The 19,636-nt window shown below is 43.6% G+C and overlaps 1 protein-coding gene across 17 annotated transcripts in view; it reads right to left on the bottom strand.

Annotated features, from left to right (window-relative positions):
- Window positions 1–2,335: 2,335 nt before the first annotated feature.
- LOC110536952 (alpha-adducin) overlaps window positions 2,336–19,636 on the bottom strand; it is a 54,000-nt gene continuing 36,699 nt past the window's right edge. For 2 of the 17 annotated variants that reach the window (XM_036936887.1, XM_036936888.1), the window contains exons 11-18: window positions 17,707–17,802; window positions 17,322–17,414; window positions 16,959–16,976; window positions 9,875–9,958; window positions 9,478–9,634; window positions 8,822–9,211; window positions 7,832–7,924; window positions 2,336–4,695 (exon numbers count right to left, since the gene is read on the bottom strand). In XM_036936887.1, the coding sequence (XP_036792782.1) occupies window positions 4,364–4,695; window positions 7,832–7,924; window positions 8,822–9,211; window positions 9,478–9,634; window positions 9,875–9,958; window positions 16,959–16,976; window positions 17,322–17,414; window positions 17,707–17,802 (1,263 nt within the window). In that variant the 3' untranslated portion in view covers window positions 2,336–4,363. Of the gene's footprint in view, window positions 4,696–5,679; window positions 5,696–6,418; window positions 6,461–7,831; window positions 7,925–8,821; window positions 9,212–9,477; window positions 9,635–9,874; window positions 9,959–16,958; window positions 16,977–17,321; window positions 17,415–17,706; window positions 17,803–19,636 lie in introns of those variants that run through there. The other 15 variants (XM_036936903.1, XM_036936904.1, XM_036936890.1 and 12 more) reach the window with 13 other exon arrangements.

Here is a 19,636-nt window from a genome sequence, read left to right as displayed (position 1 = left end):
ATACTTTTTGGAGAAATGTCCTCTGGTCTGATGAAACAAAAAAGAACTGTTTGACCATAATGACCATCGTTATGTTTGGAGGAAAAAGAGGAATGATTGCAAGCCGAAGAACACCATCCCAACCGTGAAGTACGGGGGTGGCAGCATCATGTTGTGGGGGTGCTTTGCTGCAGGAGGGACTGGTGCACTTCACAAAATAGATGGCATCATGAGGTAGGAAAATTGTGTGGATATATTTAAGGAACATCAGACATCAGTCAGGAAGTTAAAGCTTGGTCGCAAATGGGTCTTCCAAATGGACAATGACCCCAAGCATACTTCCAAAGTTGTAGCAAAATGGCTTAAGGACAACAAAGTCAAGGTATTGGAGTAGCCATCACAAAGCCCTGACCTCAATCCTATAGAACATTTGTGGGCAATACTGAAAAAGCATGTGTGAGCAAGGAGGCCTACAAACCTGACTCAGTTACACCAGCTCTGTCAGGAGGAATGGGCCAAAATTCACCCAACTTATTGTGGAAGCTTGTGGAAGGCTACTCGAAACGTTTGACCCAAGTTAAACAATTTAAAGGCAATGCTACCAAATACTAATTGAGTGTATGTAAACTTCTGACCCACTGGGGGTGTGATGAAATAAATACAATTTGAAATAAATCAATCTCTCTACTATTATTCTGACATTTCACATTCTTAAAATAAAGTGGTGATCCCAACTGATCTAATTTTTACTAGGATTAAATGTCAGGAATTGTGAAAAACTGAGTTTAAATGTATTTGGCTAAGGTGTATGTTAACTTCTGACTTCAACTGTATTTTAGAGAATGTCATTATTTGGCTTAGTTTCACGACAGAAATCCAGCATGTACAAGGTCAATGTTTGTAGTAGGAGTGCGACTCCTTGTGATTTGACCTGCTATACAGCACCGCCTTGTGTAAACCCTTAACAGTGCACTTACATAGCCAACTAAAAAGAGCATCTTTGGTGCTGTAAATAATTAGTTGTGCTAGTATCTTATATAATATAAAACCAGTGGTGGAAAAAGTAGCCAACCGTCATACTTGAGTAAAAGTAAAGATACCTTAATAGAAAATGACTCAAGTTAGTGACCCAGTAAATCTACTTGAAAAAGTCAAAGTATTTGGTTTAAAATATACTTAATCAAAAGTAAAATTATAAATAATTTCAAATTCCTTATATTAAGCAAACCAGATGGCACCATTGTCTTGTTTTTTTAATTTACGGAAAGCCAGGGGCACACACCAACACTGACATCATTTACAAACAAAGCATGTCGGTTTAGTGAGTCCCCCAGATCAGAGGCAGTAGGGATGACCATGGAGGTTTAGTGAGTCCTCCAGATCAGAGGCAGTATGGATGACCAGGGATGTTCTCTGTTTAGTGAGTCCTCCAGATCAGAGGCAGTAGGGATGACCAGGGATGTTCTGTTTAGTGAGTCCTCCAGATCAGAGGTAGTAGGGATGACCATGGAGGTTTAGTGAGTCCTCCAGATCAGAGGCAGTATGGATGACCAGGGATGTTCTCTGTTTAGTGAGTCCGTCAGATCAGAGGTAGTAGGGATGACCAGGGATGTTCTCTGTTTAGTGAGTCCCCCAGATCAGAGGCAGTAGGGATGACCAGGGATGTTCTGTTTAGTGAGTCCTCCAGATCAGAGGCAGTAGGGATGACCAGGGATGTTCTGTTTAGTGAGTCCCCCAGATCAGAGGCAGTAGGGATGACCATGGAGGTTTAGTGAGTCCTCCAGATCAGAGGCAGTATGGATGACCAGGGATGTTCTCTGTTTAGTGAGTCCGTCAGATCAGAGGTAGTAGGGATGACCAGGGATGTTCTCTGTTTAGTGAGTCCCCCAGATCAGAGGCAGTAGGGATGACCAGGGATGTTCTGTTTAGTGAGTCCTCCAGATCAGAGGCAGTAGGGATGACCAGGGATGTTCTCTGTTTAGTGAGTCCTCCAGATCAGAGGCAGTAGGGATGACCATGGAGGTTTAGTGAGTCCCCCAGATCAGAGGCAGTAGGGATGACCATGGAGATTTGGATGATAAGTGTGTGAATTGAACTATTTTCCTGTCCTGCTAAGCATTCAAAATGTAATGAGTACTTTTGGGTGTCAAGGAAAATGTCTGGAGTAAAAAGTACAATATTTTCTTAAGGAATGTAGTTTAGTAAAAGTAGTCAAAAATATAAATAGTAGAGTACAGATACACCCCAAAAAAACAACTTTAATACTTTAAAGTATTTTTTTACACAAGTACTTTACACCACAGTATAAAACAAATGTAATTTAAGACAAATATTTAATTGAAATCACAAAAACACATTGGTTTTGAAGGAAGGATTTTTATTAATGGTTAAAAAACAAACAGTTCCATGAAGAAAATGGAGGTGAAGCGATAGATGGGATGATGACACGTTTGTATGGGAAATAGTTCAAACAATACATTGCTGTAAGTTTAAAACAATTGACCACAAAATAAAATAAAATAAATTGCACAACAATTGCAAAGTAATAGTGAGTTACAGTCATAATGGAGAGAGACAGACGTACAATACAAGCTCAAAGCCTTAGTTTCATGCCATGCAGTCCTTCAGGTTCAGGGAACAGGCTAATGTTCTCAGCTTACATCATGTAATATAGCAGGTTTATAATAGCCTTGTCCTATAGTAGTTATTGCAGCCTTGCTAACTCCTTGGGTCATTCTCAAGACTGCACAAACTGATCTGGGACAAGGCTAGATTTTTATAGTGGTCTAAACCAAGCTTCACAGACAAGTGGAATTAATTAATGACATTATCCAGTATTAATACCTATCTGCTAGCCAAACATTTTAAAAGACAAGGTGTAAGATCGCTAGTCTGGTCCCAGAACTGTTTGTGTCGCCTTGCCAATTCCTATCGTCCCAGTTTGGCATGACAGCACAAACAGATCTGGGACCAGGCTGTAAGATCTCACCAACTAGATTGGTTACTGTACTATATCTCCATAGGGTCTTGAGTGCAACTTGAAAGCGAATATGTTTTCTGGAGACAGTCTTTTCATTTCAGAGGGGTTTCACAGGATAGTCCATTGAGGTGTGGTCACGGGTTGTGCATGCAGCGTTAAAATAGTGAGATGTGCCTTAAAGCAACGGTATTCCTACATTCCATATACCCACTGTTAGCCTGAATCCAGATGGAATGGTTTCGTTTCACCCTCTGTTTGGATCCAGGCAAGCCTACGGTTCTCTAAAAGCAAATGGTAAAACAATAGTGAGTTCCAGGCAGTGTTATATTGTAATTGAGGTGTTTCAGTTCACAGTGCTCTCACAGCAAGTGAAAATGACTCAATTTGTTTTTTTGTTGTTGTTGAGAATAACAAAAAAGATGACTATATCATTAACCATACAAAATCTGTGTTCCCTCTTGTAACTGTAGCCATATGTTGTCCTCTTATGTTCCATTAGTCTTTCCTGTGATTGGAGTGATTTGGTTAGGAAGGAGGGGAGAGCTAAAGCAAGCCAAGGATACAGGATTATTATACAACAAAAACCTTCTGCCCTAGTCCCTACACATTCCCACCACATGACCATACAGCCTGTGTAGACCGGTGCAATACCAGCAGTCTCACCAGGTACCACCAAACCCTGGTTGATAGAGGTGGTGACTGATGTTCTCAACATGATTTGAGGTCTTACGGGGGTCGCAGGGCACACGTACATGATGAGTCACACAATGCATCTGTATAAACGGTAGTGTTTTACCGTGGCCATCCGGCCCTTTCCCCTTTCATGCACACCCATCAGGTATACTGCAGAGAGGAAAACCTGCTCTTGTACCCAATGCTGTCTGAGTGAACAGATTTAACGCTAATATTAGACATCAGAAATTAGCACCGTGCAGTTGGTAGTTTTTAAATCTGGAATCAGATTCCACCAGTTTAATTAAATGACAGTTCAAGCATTTCTTTGCTTTTGCCCTCCTTGTTTTTTTTTTAAAAGACACTTATATAATTAGATACAATCCCAATACATTCTAGTGGTTAAATCAGGTTTTAGTAAAACACATTGTTTTAAACAAATAAAAAAAGGTAAATAAAAAAATTTACTGCTCACTTAAAGTTGCAAGCCTAAATAGACACGCAGCTGCACTGAACCAGACCGGATGCACACAGTCATTCACCACAGAGCGACCGTTTTTAAAACTTCATAAGCAATTGACCCTTTTTTTTTTTTTAATATAAAATTGGCACACACTAGGAGGTGAACAGAGTTATAAAGCCAGACAAATAATACTAAGCATGTAGGGTCAAAGGTTGTGGCTCGCTCAAGGGGAAGCGAAGGGTTACAGAGCGTAAGAGGGGAAGTCTGGTCTAGGGTTCCTTTGATTTTCCTTCCTTTTCTTCAGTCTTCTTCTTGTTTTTCTTGAGGAAGGAAGGAGTGCGGAACTTCTTCTTCTTCTTGGAAGGCGATTTGCTGGGGGATTCATCGCCGTCCTGTTCGCAGTCTTGGTCGCCGGCAGCATCAGCAGGCTCCTCTCCCACGGCGGTGGGCTGTTCGGTGGCAGCGGGAGTGGCAGGATCTTCGGCAGGGAGGGCGGGGACTGGGGCGTCAGAGGGTTCATCGTCTGGGGTCAGGTCAGGGAGGGTCTGTCTCAGTGTAGCCTGATCACTCTCATCCTTATAGGTGTGCTCCAGCTGAGAATCTGTGAGGAGGGGGAGGAAATGGTTCATCTGCAGGGCCTGCAAAGCGGCTGCAATGCAGACAAAACTACCCTTTTCAAAGCTAATAAGAGATTTAGCTGTTAACAGATCACATTACTCTCACTTGGGAGGAGTGATATCTCTAATTTTCTTCTGCAATCATTTAGTCTTTGTTCCATAGTTCAACTCGTGGAGAACACAGAACTAAAAGGCCTGTAGCACTACATCATCCATGAAAACTGACAGGCTACAGTACTTCGGCAGATCAGAATCTTTAGGCACCAATCAAACAGCATGCTCCTCAGCCGAGGCATGCCTATACATAGCACAACACTAGCCATCTCCACCGACTAGCTTTACATTGACGACTCAGACAAGTACAACACTAGATCATTCCACAAAGCCAAGCCCAACAATGATTTAATGCTCCAAAAAATATATATTCAAACGTTTTTTTTAACTTTTTTTTTTAAACGGTCCTTTCCAGCAACTATTGTGGACATGTATCCAGGCCGGCACAGTACAGCTTGGCTCAGTAGTGTGAAAAGGGTCCAGTAAGACCATATTCATGTGCTCCAAGTATTTAATCATTGATTTATTCAGATACACATGTATATTCAGTGCCGAGGGATCTTGTAGTGTTAACTAGTGTGCTCCTGGCTAATATCCATCGGTACAGTGCATCGACTTCATGCTGCTGTAGAACCATTGTGCAGCGTCAGCAGTTGGTCTCTAATTGTGACCGTGTACACAACAAACCAGACAACGTGCTCAGTTTCCAACTGGTATTACTGATCTATTGATAGCAACATTAGACTAATTATCCACAGAAGTGTTGAAGCTCCTCAAAGATAAAGCACAACACAAAGCACTGAGAAAAACAGCTGTTTATCACCTTTCCCGCTAAGCCAACAGCAAGCTTCACACTTAGCAAAGCGACAAAAGCATTTATTCTACTACAGCCAAAAATCATGAACGCTGTATACCTGAGATTGGACTCATCTGGAAAAGAAATATAACATTCAATACATTTAAAAACAAAACAAAAACGACATACATTAACCATTTCATGTGAATCGTAATGCAGGAACGTAGGGATTTAATATAGATTTATTGTAAGATGTTTGCACGTAATACTCAAAAGGTTAAAGTTCACAATAGGTCAACTCCGGGAAGGAATAGAAACCTAAAACGAGATGTGTTTGCTGTGTCTATCTCAGATCTCTCCACTGTCACGGACCATAAACTGTATGGGAATAAGGCCATAGAGGATGAGTGTCTAACCTTTCTGAGTGGTGTTCAGTTCAAACAGGAGAGAAACCTTTCCATCCTATGGGTCACCATATGAATCATAATCTGTGTGACAAATCAATGATCTCTACGTATGGTTTTGACATTTTGCACTATGAAGAAAAGCCCGAGAACAGAGGCCGCCATTTTGTCTTTTATACATCAATCTCATAATTTGTGAAATATTTTACGACAGGGAGGACCTCTGAATTGGCACCTGGCAACAAAAGGAAATAAGAATGAAAAGAACAGGAAGTCAAGGACCATAGTGAGGAGGAATAGATACTCAACCCGAGTGGATGGGTTTGGGCCACGGAGAAGGAGAACGAGAGAGAGGAATAGGAGTCGGAAAAGTGAAGCCATGCAAGGAACGGAGGAGGGGTTAATGGTTTGATCACAAGCCATGAGGGTGGAGGTGGCTGGAACAGTACGTACTTACTATGGCAACAGGTACTCTTTAGCATTCCCATCTCCTGACAGTAGCGCAGCCACAAAGAAGAAGAAGAAGAAGCACAGGTAGAAACACACGTCTATAGATGCAGGTCAATCACAGCCACCACAGTGTTAAAATTATAACATCCAAATGAAAATAGGAGAAACACCAGGAGAAATTAAATTTTGAAAAAAAGAATGGCGACAAGCCATTCTTCGAGGACTCCAAAAGATGGAGAATGGAGAAGTGAACAGGGATTGGAAGTAACGTGAACATGTGTTACAGTCTTGTAAGACCATCGTTGATTAGATTACACCAGTAAATGCCCTAGTAAAGAGAGAACAGTTTGTCCATGGTTTATACTGGGAGAGCACAGCCTGACTTGGGAATGTCAGGGGATAACTATGTCCCTCACAGGGCCCCATAGATATTGATGCATTCCTTCTTGTATAAGCCATGGCAAGTGTCTGAGAAACTGTACTTTATGGTTTTAGAACCAGTAGTCTCATTATATTAGACATTCTCTTGCCGTATGGTTTTAGAAACAGTAATGTCACTATATTGGACATTCTCTTGCCGTATGGTTTTAGAAACAGTAATGTCACTATATTGGACATTCTCTTGCCGTATGGTTTTAGAAACAGTAATGTCACTATATTGGACATTCTCCTGCCGTATGGTTTTAGAAACAGTAATGTCACTATATTGGACATTCTCCTGCCGTATGGTTTTAGAAACAGTAATGTCACTATATTGGACATTCTCCTGCCGTATGGTTTTAGAAACAGTAATGTCACTATATTGGACATTCTCCTCGTATGGTTTTAGAAACAGTAATGTCACTATATTGGACATTCTCCTGCCGTCGTTAAAAGGTGTAATCCAACCGCAATAAAAGACCAAGAGGGATAAATATAATATAATACAAAATGTTTTCTTAAAATATCATAACCAACTTCAATCTTAATCTAATGTAAGAAAGAAAAATCACCCAGCTGTCTAAAAGTTATGGCTCTTCGGTATAGTACCCATTTGTAGAAATATACTGATCTTGAGGAATCATAATCTAAGATAATATTTCTTGGAATGAAAATGTCATAATCCTCCATCTGAATTCCACTGAACATTACCTGACCTTACAGTTGGTTTGTTTCCCATACAATCCAATTCACCCCCCCTATCGACCTCAATTAGCCTCAAACCTCTTGGCCTGTTATTACACATTAAACATCGCATTCAACAGCACCTACAGTTACAATGTTAAAGACATCAGAGGAAGACATAGAAAGGAAGCCCAGTCCCAGCATTTCTTGTTGTTGACCCTTGACCCTGAATGTTGTCACTCAATAGTCGCCCAGATGAAGCCATGCTGAAATGTTGTGTTGCTTGTTGCCGGGCAGACTAGGCCAACTAACCTTCCTCTGCTCTGACAGGGGTGCTGGGTGGTGTGCGGGTCGGACTTTGACCCTTTGCCTCTTCCTCAGGCTCTGGTAACGCATCTGAGGAGTCTGGGGGAGGAAATTAAATCAAACTATTTAAAGTCCATTTCACAAATGAAATAGTTTGTCAACAGGTCAGATTAGAGCAATGAAATCATTGATTTTTCAAGATAGTCAATAACTGATTTCATTTTTTTTTTTACAACACAATCACCCTTAAACCACCACATACAGTAAATTAAAATAGCACAGTCGGAAAACAGTAGAAGAAAACACAGGTAGTGATTATTATTAGAGGATAGACAGTCACACACTGAGGAAGTAACAAAGCCCCCAGTGGCAACAAGACCCATGTAAGTCCACCTTCGCCCCCAGAGAAGGAACCGCTTCCATTGGAGACACCAGATGATTAGTAGTAAACATTTACAAACCAACCCCAAAAGGACAACAGGTCCGTGTTAGGAAGAGGAGGAGGATGGAGGAAGAGTCTCTTTCCCAGGAGTGATTGATGAGAGGGGTCATTCATGTTCATTTGGGAAGGCTTCCTTGGAGAACCACAACCAGCATAAGGATTCCATTGGTTAAACAGAGATCAGTCAAATCAGATGGTAGGGGAGGGTTGCAAAATTCTGGAAACGTATCCCAAAATTCCCAAGTTTTCCAGAAATACTGGTTGAATGATTCCCAGTTGGAGGATTCCCTCCCCGCTGATTCCCTTTTGATTACGGGAAAACTCCAACTGGGATTTATGGAAAACCTGGACCTTTTGCAACCTGAACCAGGAGGAAGGTGGATAGGCAGAAGACAGACGGGTGTTGAGGAATTGGGGATTGGGGGCCTAGTAGTGGGCAGGACAGGAGCAGGATTAACCTCAGAGAGAGAGAGAAGGGACAGGGACTCCAGTCAAAGGTCAGAGTTCAGGACGGAGAGCAGGAGGGCAGGCCAGAGTCAGTCTGCAGTCAGTACCTGGAACCTCAGTGAGGGCAGGCAGCTCTGTGTTGGTGGTGCTGAGAGCCTTCAGCACGGCACAGTGAAACTCCTTGTGAGGAGACTCTGAGGGGGACTCTTCCCCGTAGCCCCCAGTCCCCGACCCCGTGGACGTCCCTGGGCTCCCCTGACTGCCCCCTGACCCAGTCAGAATGTCTCGGCTGGGGAGAGAGGAGGAGGGAGAGGCAGCCTTGGAGGAGGCTGTGGGGGTAGGCTCAGAGACCCCAGGGATGACCAGTCCAACTCCAGCTCCCTGTTCTGGGATACAGAGGGGCTTTGGCGGCAGTGGGGGCTTCTGTGGTGAGGTAGAGGGGGACAGGCCCTCTCCAGGCCCAGCTGAAGAGAGCTGAAAGGACTCTTCACCCTGTACTGGATGAATGATGCAACAACAGTTTCTCTCCATGTCGCCCTGCTTGGTGACGGGTCGTGGGCTCTGGGAGCTTTGTGGAGAACTACCTCAGACCCCACCGATTTATTGTGATTCTGAATCTTTGCTGTTTTGTCTTGCTACTGCTACTACTACTACTGCAAATTAAATGGAGAAAATAGGGTATAAAATGGTGAAACCACTGCAGTGGGTTATGTTCCTGTTTAGGTTAAACGTGCCCTAAGAGCAGAACGGCGGCAGGTCTTACCATCGGGTCCTTTCTGTTTGAGTTCCACCTCTTTACGGTAATCCTCCAGCTCCTGGTCATACTGCTTATTGAAGGGGTTAGGACCTTTCTTGTTGATGATGACACGTGGCTGGTACTCCTTCTCTATGATGGCCTTAGACGCTGTCACGAGCTCCCCCTAGTGGTACAGACAGGGAGGGACACAAGACAAATTCTTGCTTAAAAACAGGCCTGTTGTGCGTCACAAAATTAAATCTTGCCACAATTTCAAATCGATGCGAACACTGACATTTTCGAAATAAGTTGATACTAGTATGGAGCATTTCAAAGCAGTTCGAGTCTGGACAATAGGGTCTATTCATGAAATCACACAGAGTAGCATCAGAGAGGTGAGAGGACATGGATGGTCAGGAAGTACCTTTCTAAAAGACTTAGCAGGGCTATTGGCCTCTGACAGATCGAGGTCGGCAATAGTGTCCGTACAGTCAGACAGAGGGGCGTCCTGCAATAGTAAACTGAGTGAGGGGGGCATAACCCAGCCCGAGCACACACGTTCATAGTACTCACACACAGTCAAAACGCACACACAGTCAGAACACACACACACACAGTCAGAACACACACACACAGTCAGAACACACACACACAGTCAGAACACACACACACCAGGGTTTCCGTTAGCCGGTAATTGCTGGCATTTGGCAGAAATAAATACAAAATGAAGCCAATAAATAGAATTGTTGCCGGCCAAATTGACCGAGAGAAAAACAACGGTAGGCAGGCTATCAGCGCTTCACAATGTGAGCTGAAGGCAGTATATATATTTTTAAAGCATACTTAAATTGTTTGAAACCTGAATATTTGACTTCATATTATGAGGCCTTGTTTGAAAATCCGACCAGAGTCGATTCTGTTCAAGACTTCATAGGCGGCGTGTGAGTTTCATCTCTACTGATCTGGGTGCTAGTTATGATTTTCATATGCGCATTTTCACGGAACAGTTACATTTGGTTATTGTTCTTTTTTTACCCTTGATTTAACTAGGCAAGTCCGTTAAGAACAAAATCTTATTTACAATGATGGCCTACTGGGGAACAGTGGGTTAACTGCCTTGTTCAGGGGCAGAATGGCAAATTTTTACCTTGTCAACTCAGCGATTCGATCCAGCAACCTTTCGGTTTCTGGCTCAACGCTCTAACCACTAGGATACCTGCCACCCCATAATAACGTTCTCATTTCTCAAAATCACTGTTGCGCGGTTAATCATACAAATCTGAATTAAAATATACAAATATCAATTAAACTAATGCGAGAGCATCAGCTGATACACCGTGATCACTGGTCTCTGCCATATGGACACACTGATACACCGTGATCACTGGTCTCTGCCATATGGACACACTGATACAACGTGATCACTGGCCTCTACCATTTGGACACACTGATACAACGTGATCACTGGCCTCTGCCATATGGACACACTGATACACCGTGATCACTGGCCTCTGCCATATGGACACACTGATATACCGTGATCACTGGCCTCTACCATAAGGACACACTGATACACCGTGATCACTGGCCTCTGCCATATGGACACACTGATACACCGTGATCACTGGCCTCTACCATATGGACACACTGATATACCGTGATCACTGGCCTCTGCCATATGGACACACTGATATACCGTGATCACTGGCCTCTGCCATATGGACACACTGATATACCGTGATCACTGGCCTCTGCCATATGGACACACTGATACACCGTGATCACTGGTCTCTGCCATATGAACACACTGATACACCGTGATCACTGGCCTCTACCATATGGACACACTGATACACCGTGATCACTGGTCTCTACCATATGGACACACTGATACACCGTGATCACTGGCCTCTACCATAAGGACACACTGATATACCGTGATCACTGGTCTCTACCATATGGACACACTGATACACTGTGTGATCACTGGCCTCTACCATATGGACACACTGATACACCGTGACCACTGGTCTCTGCCATATGGACACACTGATACACCGTGTGATCACTGGCCTCTACCATATGGACACACTGATACACCGTGATCACTGGTCTCTACCATATGGACACACTGATATACCGTGATCACTGGTCTCTGCCATATGGACACACTGATACAACGTGTGATCACTGGTCTCTACCATATGGACACACTGATACACCGTGACCACTGGTCTCTGCCATATGGACACACTGATACACCGTGATCACTGGCCTCTGCCATATGGACACACTGATACACCGTGTGATCACTGGTCTCTACCATATGGACACACTGATACACCGTGATCACTGGCCTCTGCCATATGGACACACTGATACACCGTGATCACTGGCCTCTGCCATATGGACACACTGATACACCGTGTGATCACTGGTCTCTACCATATGGACACACTGATATACCGTGATCACTGGTCTCTGCCATATGGACACACTGATATACCGTGATCACTGGTCTCTGCCATATGGACACACTGATATACCGTGATCACTGGTCTCTGCCATATGGACACACTGATATACCGTGATCACTGGTCTCTGCCATATGGACACACTGATATACCGTGATCACTGGTCTCTGCCATATGGACACACTGATATACCGTGATCACTGGTCTCTGCCATATGGACACACTGATATACCGTGATCACTGGTCTCTGCCATATGGACACACTGATATACCGTGATCACTGGTCTCTGCCATATGGACACACTGATATACCGTGATCACTGGTCTCTACCATATGGACACACTGATACACCGTGATCACTGGTCTCTACCATATGGACACACTGATACACCGTGATCACTGGCCTCTGCCATATGGACACACTGATACACCGTGATCACTGGTCTCTGCCATATGGACACTGATACACTGTGATCATTGGTCTCTACCATATGGACACACTGATACACCGTGTGATCACTGGTCTCTACCATATGGACACACTGATACACTGTGATCATTGGTCTCTGCCATATGGACACACTGATACACCGTGTGATCACTGGTCTCTACCATATGGACACACTGATACACTGTGATCATTGGTCTCTGCCATATGGACACACTGATACACCGTGATCACTGGTCTCTACCATATGGACACACTGATACACTGTGATCATTGGTCTCTGCCATATGGACACACTGATACACCGTGTCATCACTGGTCTCTACCATATGGACACACTGATACACTGTGATCATTGGCCTCTACCATATGGACACACTGATACACTGTGATCATTGGTCTCTGCCATATGGACACACTGATACACCGTGTGATCACTGGCCTCTACCATATGGACACACTGATACACCGTGATCACTGGCCTCTACCATAAGGACACACTGATACACCGTGATCACTGGCCTCTGCCATATGGACACACTGATACACCGTGATCACTGGCCTCTGCCATAAGGACACACTGATACACCGTGATCACTGGTCTCTGCCATATGGACACACTGATACACCGTGATCACTGGTCTCTACCATATGGACACACTGATACACCGTGATCACTGGCCTCTACCATAAGGACACACTGATACACCGTGATCACTGGTCTCTACCATATGGACACACTGATACACCGTGTGATCACTGGCCTCTGCCATATGGACACACTGATACACCGTGATCACTGGCCTCTGCCATATGGACACACTGATACACCGTGATCATTGGTCTCTACCATATGGACACACTGATACACCGTGTGATCACTGGCCTCTGCCATATGGACACACTGATACACCGTGATCACTGGCCTCTACCATATGGACACACTGATACACCGTGATCACTGGTCTCTACCATATGGACACACTGATACACCGTGTGATCATTGGCCTCTGCCATTTGGACACACTGATACACCGTGATCACTGGCCTCTGCCATAAGGACACACTGATACACCGTGATCACTGGTCTCTGCCATAAGGACACACTGATACACCGTGATCACTGGCCTCTGCCATATGGACACACTGATACACCGTGTGATCATTGGCCTCTGCCATTTGGACACACTGATACACCGTGATCACTGGCCTCTGCCATAAGGACACACTGATACACCGTGATCACTGGTCTCTGCCATAAGGACACACTGATACACCGTGACCATTGGCCTAAATGAGTGCATGGAACTCAATGTCCATTGCAGCCGTTGACCTTGATCAACCAAGTAAAAATAAATAAAACCGACAAATAAAAACATAAATAATGAAAATTCTGGTTCTTTCAAATCCCAGTCATCTCTCTCTACTCAGCCTGTCTGCCTCCCTTTCTATCGGTCTTCATTTGAGCTACAGCTAGTGAAGTGCAACATCGTATCTAATCAATCAACTGGATCAGTCCTGAAGCTCTCTAGCAAACTTGCAAGATTGTATCAACTATTCTATTCCAGGCCCTCAGAGTTTCCCACTCCAGTGAGCTCAGGACAGAAAGACGCTTTTACGCAAGGGAAAGGTATTTTATAACCCCCCCCCCCCCGGGCTGTGCTGTGGCGGAGATCTTTGTGGGCTATACTCGGCCTTGTCTCAGGATGGTAAGTTGGTGGTTGAAGATATCCCTCTAGTGGTGTAGGGGCTGTGCTTTGGCAAAGTGGGTGGGGTTATATCCTTCCTGTTTGGCCCTGTCCGGGGTTATCATCAGATGGGGCCATAGTGTCTCCTGACCCCTCCTGTCTCAGCCTCCAGTATTTATGCTGCAGTAGTTTATGTGTTGGGGGGCTAGGGTCAGTTTGTTATATCTGGAGTACTTCTCCTGTCTTATCCGGTGTCCTGTGTGAATTTAAGTATGCTCTCTCTAATTCTCTCTTTCTTTCCCTCTCTCGGAGGACCTGAGCCCTAGGACCATGCCTCAGGACTACCTGGCATGATGACTCCTTGCTTGATCCCAGTCCACCTGGCCGTGCTGCTGCTCCAGTTTCAACTGTTCTGCCTGCGGCTATGGAATCCTGACCTGTTCACCGGACGTGCTACCTGTCCCAGACCTGCTGTTTTCAACTCTCTAGAGACAGCAGGAGCGGTAGAGATACTCTTAATGATCGGCTATGAAAAGCCAACTGACATTTTTTCCTGAGGTGCTGACTTGCTAAACCCTCGACAACTACTGTGATTATTATTATTTGACCCTGCTGGTCATCTATGAACATTTGAACATCTTGGCCATGTTCTGTTATAATCTCCACCCGGCACAGCCTGGTTCCTCTCTAGGTTTCTTCCTAGGTTTTGGCCTTTCTAGGGAGTTTTTCCTAGCCACCGTGCTTCTACACCTGTATTGCTTGGGGTTTTAGGCTGGGTTTCTGTACAACACTTTGAGATATCAGCTGATGTACGAAGGGCTTTATAAATACATTTGATTTGATTTATGGGTGGCAAAAAATAAATCATGTATTTTTTAATTACTGTGTGAGGTGAAGAAAAAAAAATGACTGAAGCTCAGCTTATTAGTGGTGGACGTGGTGACTGAGAATACGAAATGGGCACATTCCTACAATTGCGCCAGCATGCCAAGTAGGCTACTTATGTGTGCTCAGGCATTAAGTAGACAGAAAAAACAGACACATGCTCATTACTCACATGGAGCACTCCAAACAGACAAAACAAAACAACTCGGAAATTATGGTTTTGAAATAAACCACTAAACGTTTCAACTCTGAGAATGAGAAATGACAGTAGGCCTAATTAGAAAGACATACGTTTCTGTTAATGCATTGTAACAAAATGACGGAGATTAACGGTTCATTTACTGCTGGCTACATATGTAATGTCGAATTGATCAAAATAAACAAACAAACGGCAAACCATTTACCCCAAACAATAAATGCGTAATAATTGGCAGAAGACAGCCGAATGGATTCATTCTAGAGATAGCCTATAGGTGTGACTATTTTCGCCACACACACCACTCCCCCTCCTCTTGTCTCAACATTTTAGATGATACTCCAGACACATTGTCTTCACATATTTTAGATGTTTTTCCGCTGACAGCTGCAACTCAATAATCATCTGGGCCTTTTGTCACGCGCTGCCTATGAAAGACTTCCTCATATGATTTATGTATAGACAGGAGTAATTATATAAATATAATTTTTACTTTAGGGCCTAATTAGACATGCGGCCTATGGAAGACTTCCTCATGCGACATTCCTCTGTGGCCAAGTGATGCTCTCTGGTGAAGTATTTTGGATGATTTTATTTATTTATGTATAGACAGGAGTAATTATATAAATATATTTTTTACTTTAGGGCCTAATTAGACATGCAGCCTATGAAAGACTTCCTCATGCGACATTCCTCTCCTGTTCCCTTGGTTTTCATATCAACTTTCTTTCGTTGTGCAGAAGCCAAAAGGCACAATCCTAGTCATATTAGCAACCCATGCTAGTTGTTGTATCTTTAGATTCACCCGCTTTCTAAATTTCAAACAGGGATTTTCATCTCTGTCCTATACCGCTCATATCAAATGCCCTGTTTAGAATGGTGTTTTGCCTCAATTTGCATTTTGGTAAAGGTTTGAAAATGGAGGTTTTATTGGCTGCTTCATTACAGGAGTTGCATGTTTTGTTAAGATGAATTACCAAATGTGATTTCTGTCATTCTGAGCATCGTGGATGGAAGCTCTAATAGGTTACACACCCAATGCGTGGGTCTGGTGAATTTCTTTAAATTAAAATGTTCCCGGTCACGTTGTCCAGCGCCACATTTTCCTAACAGAAACCCTGCCGTACACACACACACACACACACACGTCTATACAGTACACACACACACACACACCATACAGTACACACACCATACAGTACACACACACATGCAGAGTTTGTTTCAGTGAGGAAAATGGGGCAGTCAAGCATGATAATGGTAATATAGAAATATGCCAGGCCCATGCATTGCAAGACCACACTTCACATAGAAGTGTGAATGTACTGAAAACACAAACCGAGTGCAACGCATAAGACAGTATATTTAAATCATATCTCTCAAATGACGCTACCAACAGTTACAGCTAAACAGTGAAGAAACAGTTCAGAGACAACCAGCAGTTATTGTTCAAGTCACGTAACAATAAAGGTCATAAGGTTTAGAACATAAACACTCCAACAATGGCCTCAGCAATCTCCTCAAAAACTCATTCTCTCATAGAGAGAGATAAACGTGTAAGTTAACACAATTTGACTAAGAGCAAATGAGTGGGATCCAACCAAGGTCAGATAATGAACAGGACCTCAGAGGGTAAACCAACAACATGCAAACTCAACTCTGAAGTCATGAAAGCAATCTGACAGACCTGAAGGCTAACGGCATGTTGGGGTTAGCCAACAAAAGGAGGCGGCAAACCCAAATCAACCAAAGGAGATGAACACAACCCGGCCTGTGACGCAGCATGAGGTTTACCTCTGACCGCCATGTTACTTACCTGCCACACTGAACTTCTCTGTGGTCAAAGAATAAGGTAGGTTAAGTTCACTTAAATATCAGGGGGGGGGGGGGGTGTCAGGTCAGACTTGGGTTCAAATACTATTTGAAATCATTCAAATACTTCTAGCGTTTGCTTTAGTTGGCTTAGAGGGCAGGGTTTGCAGTTTTGGAACTATTGTATTTGTTACATTGCACCAGGTAACTCAATCCAGCCCAGTTTAAGATTTTTAAACCATTTTAAATAGTACTTGAATGCAGGTCTGACTCAGGGTAAGCAGCACACATATTGCCATTTTGCAGGGGTTGCCTGGCTGTGGGGCGGGGCGTAGTGCAGGAGGGGTGGGGCGCAGGAGGGACTCACCTGGATAAAGGAGCGATCCACCATGCTTCCAGCACACAGCACCTGGGACTCTGGCCCTGCTGTCGTGATGTCCTTCAGGTTCTGCTCTCTGATCTAGAGGACGGTGGTAGTCGACAGAAAGAGAGGTTTTGGATACAAAGCCACGGTCAAGACAGAAAAACATCTAGATTCTACCCTTCTCCCGAAGTGTGCACTTGTACATGACCTCTCATGGATTTATCAATGGTGGAATCTCCCTTTCTAGCAATCCTTACACAAATCCAGTGCTTTTAAATCCATAATGGGGAGTGTGCAAGAGAAATACACACTTCGGGTGTAGGGCCGATGGTCGAGACCAAAGCCATGTTGAAATGACAGCCTACCAACGCCTGTATCAACATCATACCTTGTTCCTCATCTCCAACACCTCCTTGGGGTTTGTGTTGAGCGGGACAAACTGATTGGCCACTGCAGCCTGTCGCATTCCTTCCTCATTTGTCCACTGTAATCACCATAGCAACAATTAAAATAAACAAAATGAGGCAGTCAAAATAACATGAAAAAAAAAAAGCTAACTAAATCTAGAAATATACAGACCAAGCAGGCTTTAAAGAACTATAATAAATAGGTCATGCTTTTCAAACAGAAATAATGGAGGAGAAGGTACAAATGATTCTGTGAAGGAGTTCTATATATATTACACCTGGAAGCAGTGAACCAATGATGATGCACCTTTTGTCAAGATGGCTCGCTGTTACAACAGTTCTAGTCAGTGCTTTTCAGTATCAAGTTACCCTGTCCCATTACCTAAAGCCCAAGCATCTGACCCTTTCTTATTGACTTGATGGAAATGAGTAGGCCCTCCTACATTACTCGAAGACGCACCATCATCATCATCATCATCATCATTGATACTCTTGCGGTTAGATTTCAATAACAGATACAAATGACAACAAAAAACACACAAAAGAGCAACTGAAGGCATCACAAGATGACGAGAGACTGTGGAAGAGGGAGGGGTGAAGAATTGGAGGGGTGAGGTGGTGGAGGGGTGAGGACGTGGAGGGGTGAGGCAGGGGGTGAGGACGTGGAGGGGTGAGGCAGAGGGTGAGGACGTAGAGGGTTGAGGAGATGGTGCTGGCTTACAGTACAGTAGAAGCTATGTGGACCAGCGAGACAGTGGCAGTTGGGTGAGGCGTGAGCATCACCAAGTCATTTCCCAGGCTAACGTAACGTACAGTAATAGTAACAGGACAACAGAGATAAAGAGAGAAACACAACGACAGACGAGACACTCGCCGACCACTGACTGACTGAAAAACTAATTGGAGAAAAATAAAAAATACACCCCCCCCCAAAATTTTTTTTTTAGAATTGCACGTTATACAAGTTAAAGGGTCTTTAGTTTACGTTTAGATATAAAGGGATGCCCTGGCTTCTATGGTATTTTCATCTACTACTGACATGTTTTATATGACAGAAGTAGAAAACAACTAAGAAGAAATAATCTGGAGCTGTCATTTTTGGAAGGTAATGAACAGGACTGTTTCTGGAGTTCTTGACAGAGTTGTTTAAACCTGAACATAGGTAATGCTCAGCCCGAGACAGAGGTAGAAAAAAAATATATAGGAGACATTTCTTTCTCAGACACAGATATGATTGAATGAGCAGCAAGTAAATCTAACTTAAGCTTCAGAAAAGTAAGTTACTCTGTATTTTTCCTTGGAGAAGCATGAGCTATGGGTTCTTTTCTGCTGTGGAAATGTTTTGGCTGAGCTGTATAAAAGCAGTTAGGTGCAAAATAAAAAAAAACTAGATGACGTAGAGGCAAAGGGTACCTGCATGGTTTGTAGCTAGGATAGGAACATGGGATGGACATGTAGACATGATATACTCACTGAATATGTACTGAGTCTCACAACAACACTTTCTCCTACTTTCCCAGAGGAGATAATCGTTTCAGAAGTTAGACCGGTCAAATTTCCTTTTCTTTATTCACCCACTATACAAGTCCTCTCATGCATAGGAACACTTTAGGAGTTTGGAGTATTTTTTTAAACCGAAATGAAACTTGGAAAGAGGGGAACTAATATGGCATGTTATATCATTTAGGGGCATTTGGGGGAATGGCTGAGGATTGGGGAATAGAGGGGGAGGAGTCATAAAAAAGCAAGCTATGACTCGTGGAATTCCGATTCCATACCGAAAGCAGAGTGGTCTTGAGCACTATACACCCTGTCTATCACTTTAACTGTAAAAGCTCCAGATGTGATTAGCTGTCTGGCTGATTAGGTCACTTCCTGGGTGCAAACATCAAACAACGCAAAAAAATAAAA

The sequence above is a fragment of the Oncorhynchus mykiss genome, chromosome 12 (genome assembly GCF_013265735.2).
Source record: "Oncorhynchus mykiss isolate Arlee chromosome 12, USDA_OmykA_1.1, whole genome shotgun sequence".
In the NCBI taxonomy this organism is placed as follows: Eukaryota; Metazoa; Chordata; class Actinopteri; order Salmoniformes; family Salmonidae; genus Oncorhynchus; species Oncorhynchus mykiss.
This window is presented reverse-complemented; position numbering and strand designations above follow the sequence as displayed.